Source organism: Cyprinodon variegatus, unplaced genomic scaffold (assembly GCF_000732505.1).
Source record: "Cyprinodon variegatus isolate N-32 unplaced genomic scaffold, C_variegatus-1.0 Scaffold819, whole genome shotgun sequence".
Classification (NCBI taxonomy): domain Eukaryota; kingdom Metazoa; phylum Chordata; class Actinopteri; order Cyprinodontiformes; family Cyprinodontidae; genus Cyprinodon; species Cyprinodon variegatus.
In genome coordinates this window covers 184,671-191,285 of record NW_015151272.1, presented here as the reverse complement: position 1 = coordinate 191,285, position 6,615 = coordinate 184,671, and the positions used below count along the sequence as shown (strand labels likewise).

Sequence of the window (6,615 nt, the reverse complement as noted above, 5' to 3'; positions counted from 1 at the left end):
ATGAGAAAAAGCAGAGAGAGCAGAACGTTAGAGATTGAACTAACAGATTCTGCAGAGTGGGAGAATAGAGATAGAATGAAGTAAAAGGAGGGAAAAGGGGGTCCCTATGTCCTCCAGCAGTCTAAGCCTATAGCAGCATTACTATAGAAATAGCTCAGGAAAACAGACGTTTATCTGCCTTCATCCATAACCATTGATCTGATCTCAGTCTGTTTGTGTTTCACTCAAGCAGAAATATTCAGCAAATTAAATTAGCAGAATATTTATTTCAAACTGCAGAATTTTTGACAGGAATTAAAGAACCAATAAACGTTTTCCTGAAAAACATTAATGAACTCATGTTGGATTCTTATTATAATAGCTCTTTTAATAAGGGTTTTTATTTTATGATTTTCTGGCAAGAAAAGATTATTTAGTTTAATTTCAATTCAGATTTTATTTATATAGCGAAATTCCCAATATATAACTTGTCAAGGCATATGTAGAGTGTAGTTTATTATGTGCTCATATTAAATCATTCAATGGATACATTATGCTTCTGAGTTCATTCTTTTAAGTTATTTAAAATCTATTTATTACTTTTTGTACAGACTTTACTCCTAAGAGTGCTGCAGAGAACATGAGCTGGTTCTTATAACTGCAAAGACTTTATCTGGAAACATCAGACACATTTTATCCTCTAGTCACATCTTTTTTAAAGGTTCAGCAAGAAGATGGTGGATTCATTTCTTAATTTTCTTTTATTTGCTTAAAACCTCCTATTTCTGGGAAAGAAAATACAAACTGGGCCAATATTTGACCCTCTTGTTCTTTTTCATGCAGATAAACACTGTTAGATCCAGTTTATTATCTGAACTGTTTTTGTCCTCCTCTCTGAAGACCTGAAGGTGTGGAGAACAGATCCAGGCTCCATCTTTGATTTTGACCCTCTAGAAGACAACATTCAGTCCAAAAGTCTCCGCAGAATGTCTGGTAGATCACCTGAGAAAAATCTTCACTTTTGTATTCACAATAAATAACTATACATATATATTTATAAGGAATAAATGAATAACTAATGTATGGAGAAGCTACTTTACACCAACTCATCAGACTGCTAACTGTTTCACAAATTAGAGTTTGTGGTGCACGAAACAGTGAAATGCTTTTCTCTTTATGTATTCAGTCAAATCATGACGTTACCTGCATGACTTTTTGTTTTTGGTTTAACTTTAATATTCAAAATGAAAAAATTTATTAAAAAGTAGTGAAAAAAATTGTTTGGTTAGAAAAGAAGAAAAATGTCCTGATTCATCTGACATTTTGATTCCTCAAATATTAATCATAAATCAGCAATGAAAACTAATTTCTCACATCAATATCCTAACATTAAAGATGACAAATGCAATTTGTCAATTCTGCTGATTTTAGAAATGGGTTTTGTATTTAATGCGGAAGATTAAACAAAAATATCTACTAAACCTTTGTTAGTGTGTATATTATACAACAAAAGACAGAACATATATATATATATATATATATATATATATATATATATATATATATATATATATATATATATATATATATATAGATAGATATATTTTTTTTTGCATAGGATTCGTCAAAATCTATTCTGAATTCTGACCTTTTTGGTCCCTGCCTGGACACCATTGGCGGTTGTAAACAGGGGCCAATGGGGGCCAGTGCCCCCAACTTTATTCTCGAAATAGAAGAAAAAAAATCTCTGGCCTGGCCCTAATACTCTGTCGTAGAACAGATCCCAGCCCTATTTTATTTTAGCACCAAAGAAATAAAATATTTTAATGTACCCCTTGCAATGCACTCGCGGACCACTAGGGGTACGAGTACCCCCTGTTGGGAATCACTGCTGTACATAAAATCAGGTGCTCTGTTAGTTAAAACTATGTTCAACTGTCATACCTGTTAAAATACAAATTATACAATACGAATACTTTATGAAACAGAAACTGAAATAAATATTCTGAACTAAAGTACACCACATTTCAGAAGTAAACCTGATTCTGTAATGTAAGACTGAGCAGCGTTAACAGAACCATGAATCAAAATGACTCTTTCTTCTTTGTGCTGAAAGGTAGGAAGAAAAATACTGAGAATCACTTTCCTCTAGATCCAAACAGAAACAGTTTATTTGAATAGTGTTTATATTTATGAACAATAAAACATAAATAAAATCTTATGCGTCCCTTCAGGAGCAAAGTTTCCTAATATTGACCTAACTAACAGCTGTTTTTCTCCAGCAATCAAATATCTTAATTAAAATCATTTATTTGTTCTAATGAGCGTTTCTTTTTCTCCGTCCTGTTTGACTGGCGGCTTTATCCCTGCTCTGTGCTGCCATCTGGTGGTGGCTGCCTGTCAGAGCGAGCAGGCCGCAGGCTGAGCAGGCAGCACTCCCAGCAGTCTGCCAGCTCTCTGACCTCTGACCTCTGGGACCGCAGCAGCAGCAGCACTCCTGGTATCTGTTCCCGTGTTTCTGGAGTGTTCAGTGTGTTTCCCTCAGACTAACTCACCGGTTTTTGCATCCAGGTCACTGAGTTTTTCTCACGGCGATCAGCAGGTTCACTAACAGAGGTCAGGTGTCTGCTGACTGCTGACCTCCTTTCTCTTTTTGTGTTTGTCTATCAGCTCCCGTGCTGCCCGGAGCGTACCACCATCATCATCATCAGGGCCACCAGATGCAGCAGCATCAGCAGTATCATGGTTACATGCATCAGACCAGCATGTCGTCCGTCAGATCCGTAACCTCACCGCCACACTCTGCCACATCGGTACGCCCCCACACAGCACCAATCACACGCTCTTTGTTTCTAGCAGGAGCATCCTGCTAAAGGGTTTAAACCCTTAGAAATATTTACTTATTTTATGGTTATTTTGTTTTAAATGTACGACAGAGTATTAGGGCCAGGCTAGAGATTTGTTTGTCTTCTATTTCGAGAATAAAATTGTAACATTATGTGAATAGTCATAAATTATGAGAATAAAGTCATAAAATTCACGAGAATAAAGTGATAATATTAAGAGAATAAAGACCTAAAATTATGAGAAACAGGTTGTATTTTATGACAACTCTAAATGAAATGAAACACCAATTAGAGCATGAAAAAAAATGAATGAAAGGAGAATGGTTTTAAATCTGTTTTTATTGTTAATCATTATAAACTTTTCTCATTTCAAATGTATATAGAAATAAAAACTGAGATAATGATCAGAAAACCATCACTTAGAAAGAACGGGGCAGTTTGGAGCTCTGGGGGGCTAATAGTAGAGCTTTTTGAGCCTCAAAATGGCCTCTAACACTTCAAACTAGATGTTTGCATATTCTAAAGTAAAACGCTTTGGATACCTGATGGAGTCAAAAGAGTTAAGATGCTCTGTTGTTTTTGTCTTTGCAATCTAGAGAGTGTTGTTGCTTTATTTGCTTGATGAGGGAGAAAATACACCTTATAATAAAGAAAGTCCATCTAAAATAAAAATCTGTTTGCAGTCCATCCGTATATATCTATATCCAATAACTAATACAATTTTTTGTAGCAAGAAAATATTTCAATTTGTTAAAGGAGAAAAAGTAAATCTGTGATAGCAGGTAGTTATTAATAGCTGTAATAACAGGGTTTATACGGGAATTAGTAACTCTAACTTAATGCTTTTTAATACTCTTAGAAATAATTTTAATGCCATCAACAAGTACCTATGACTCTCTTATATATATATATATATATATGAGAGTTTTCCAGCCACTTTTGTTAAAATTTGCATTTTCCCCATTCTCTTGCTTTTTCTCTGCCTTGAGCTTCTGTTCCAAACATACGGCTTTATGAAAAACCGGAAGCAGTTCCATGCAAACACAAAACTAATCACAATGCCAACTAAGGCCTTAATTTAGAAAATTATAATTTAATGACTTTTAATGATTTTTAATGACCCGCAGAAACCCTGAATAAAGAAATAAGTAACTATTTCGTAGAGATCAAATATATCTCTATTAATTGGATGCATGTATCACAAGTAACCGTCACATTTTAACATTTACAAATGGAAATCTTACCACTTTTTAATGTGGGCCTTCTGGCTTTCCATACCTGCTCCCGTCACAATTGAACCTCATTACAGATTTCTGCTTATGTGAAATTCTTCAATTTGAGCAAAAGAAAATTGTCAAAATAGCTGTTGATGTCATGCAGTAGGATTTTCTGTTTTTTTCACCTCCACCACTGCAGCTGCATGATCCTGTTGGTGGAAACGGCTGATAGTCACCTCAGTCCAACTTCTAGCAAAGCTAACAGATCCCTGACAGAAACTACTTTTTAACAGCCTGCACAGAGAGCGGGCCGTCTGCAGCTCAGAGCGATCTGATGTTAAACTCTACCAGCAGCTTGAGGCGTATTAACAGGCAGGTTTTAATCAGGGGAATCACAAAAATAATCCTAGCAGAACGACAGGCAAGATTTCTGATCAGTAGACCTTCAAGCCCCTTTAAGACCTGCTGCTGAACCTGCTGCGACTGGTTCCATGTGTGCAGTGTTACCCAAAAACAAGAAGCTTTGCAAGCAGCCCTGAGCGTATCTCTAACTGTTGATCTGTTTTACCTCAGCGTGTTTATAGAGCGCTGTACGACTACGCGGCCCAGGATCACGACGAGGTGTCCTTCAGGGACGGAGACGTCATCATCAACGCCCAGCCCATCGACGAAGGCTGGATGTACGGCACCGTGCAGAGAACCGGCAAGTCCGGCATGCTGCCGGCGAACTACGTGGAATGCTGCAACTGAAGAAGAGGAGATGGAGGAGGAGATGGAGGACGAGGAGGAGTCCTGCAGGGCTGAAAATGTTCTCAGTGTGTTTAAAGCAGATGATGGCGATATTCTTTAGTTTTCAGGAGGTTTTTATTTTCCAACACCTGCAGAAATAATGTCTGCATGTTCTCAACCGATCCTGTGAGTCAGAGAGAGTCACAATAAAAAGGTTTTACTCATTTGATTGACAGATTCATTTAGGAAGGAAGGATGCTGCTCATTTAAAACGTGTGAGATGAGCTTCTAATCAAAGGAGAGATGTAGGCTCCTCTGAGGGAAAACATCACTTTTTACAGCAGGGAAGGAAAAGGAAATGAAGCTGGTTGGAGAATAAAATAGTCCTGATAGGTTGATTAACCTCCTTTGCTTCAGGTTAACGCTCTGAAATATTTTATTTAGTGTTGTTGTTTTTTTTTGTTTCAGCTACAGATCAGAACTAAGCACATAAGCTCAGACCAACCTGTTCTCACTGATAGACTCAAAGCCAATTCTGATGCTTTGGTTTTTGACCAAATTAAAAAATAATCCCACATTTCTCATTATGATCACAGCTGGTTTTCATTCCTGCTGGATCTACAGGCTTTACCTGAAGGTCTTTTTACACAATGTTGGATTATTTCAACTAAAGTTCTCTCATTTTACCAACTAATATACATCATATTTTGGTTTTTAAGTGTTTGCTTTTTTTCATTGGCTTGTTTGTTTTTTGTTTTTTTTTTACGTAAATCCTAAAGAATCTGTGGATCATAATAGCTCACATTTCACCCAGACTTTAATTTTACAACTTCAAGCTAATCATCTTGTCAGAGCTCAGATCTTTGGACCCAGAATTCAGGCAGATGGACTGAAGTGATTGACAATAGCGTTCATTGACAGTTTGACGAATGTGCGACTCAGCAGCTAGGACAAAAAAGGCTGGAATCTCTGTAGAGGGGAAAACACAGGTTAGTGACCATGTAACTGACGGAGGACGATAACAAGCGTGTGAGTCACTAACCTGGTTATAAAATTCAGTCTAAGCCCAGAGGAAGGAGTGGAATCCAGTTGAATGATTTTCCACAGCAAGCGGCAGATGCCTCCTAGAGAGTTCCAGAAACTGAAGCTAAGAAGGCTGCTGAGCAGGCTGACAAGCAGAAGCCTTGCCTTGTCCAGAAGGAGAAGCCAAAGCCGGTGTCGATGAGGTAAACAGTCCCGGCCAAAAGATCAGAGATCCAAAGAGGTACCTAAGGGGAATCCAAGTTGGCGTCAGGAGACAGAACCAGGGTCGTAAGCAGGCAGAATGCAGCAGGTGTCCGAAGACAGGTCAGGCAAACAGATCAGAACAGGGGCAGGCAGGCTCAGGGGTCAAGGAGCAGAAACTAGTCAGGTTAAGGTTATCAGAACAACACACTTGGTACGCTAGAGAACTCGCACCTACGGCTCGAATAATCTGGCACTGATGGCTGGGAGCAAGCAGCTTAAAAAGAGGCAAGAGCAGGTGGATGAGATGTACAGTAATGAGAGATCTGGGCGGAGCTTGGCAGGTGAACGGAATGAACAATGAAGCCAGTTATCAGTGCCAAGATCAAGTTAAAACGATTCACTTAAAAATCATTTGACAACATATTTCATTAATACATTTATTATTAGATCCACTAATAAAGATGCTTTTAAATTGTATTTCAGTAACAGATATTTTGTAAATCAAAGCAACATTTACAATAGTCCTTCTTTAACATAGGAAGGACCAGAAAGTATCCTTTCATAGCAGACATCTTTACCTTCAGTCCTAAAACTTCCTGAGTTAAACCGCTGCTAGT

At 37.8% G+C, this 6,615-nt stretch overlaps 1 protein-coding gene across 1 annotated transcript in view; it reads left to right on the top strand.

Annotated features, from left to right (window-relative positions):
- LOC107098889 (nebulette-like) overlaps window positions 1-6,576 on the top strand; it is a 41,886-nt gene extending 35,310 nt beyond the window's left edge. The window contains exons 27-28 of the mRNA XM_015396767.1: window positions 2,650-2,792; window positions 4,616-6,576. Of these exons, the coding sequence (XP_015252253.1) occupies window positions 2,650-2,792; window positions 4,616-4,792 (320 nt within the window). The 3' untranslated portion in view covers window positions 4,793-6,576. The remainder of the gene's footprint in view (window positions 1-2,649; window positions 2,793-4,615) is intronic.
- Window positions 6,577-6,615: the final 39 nt, after the last annotated feature.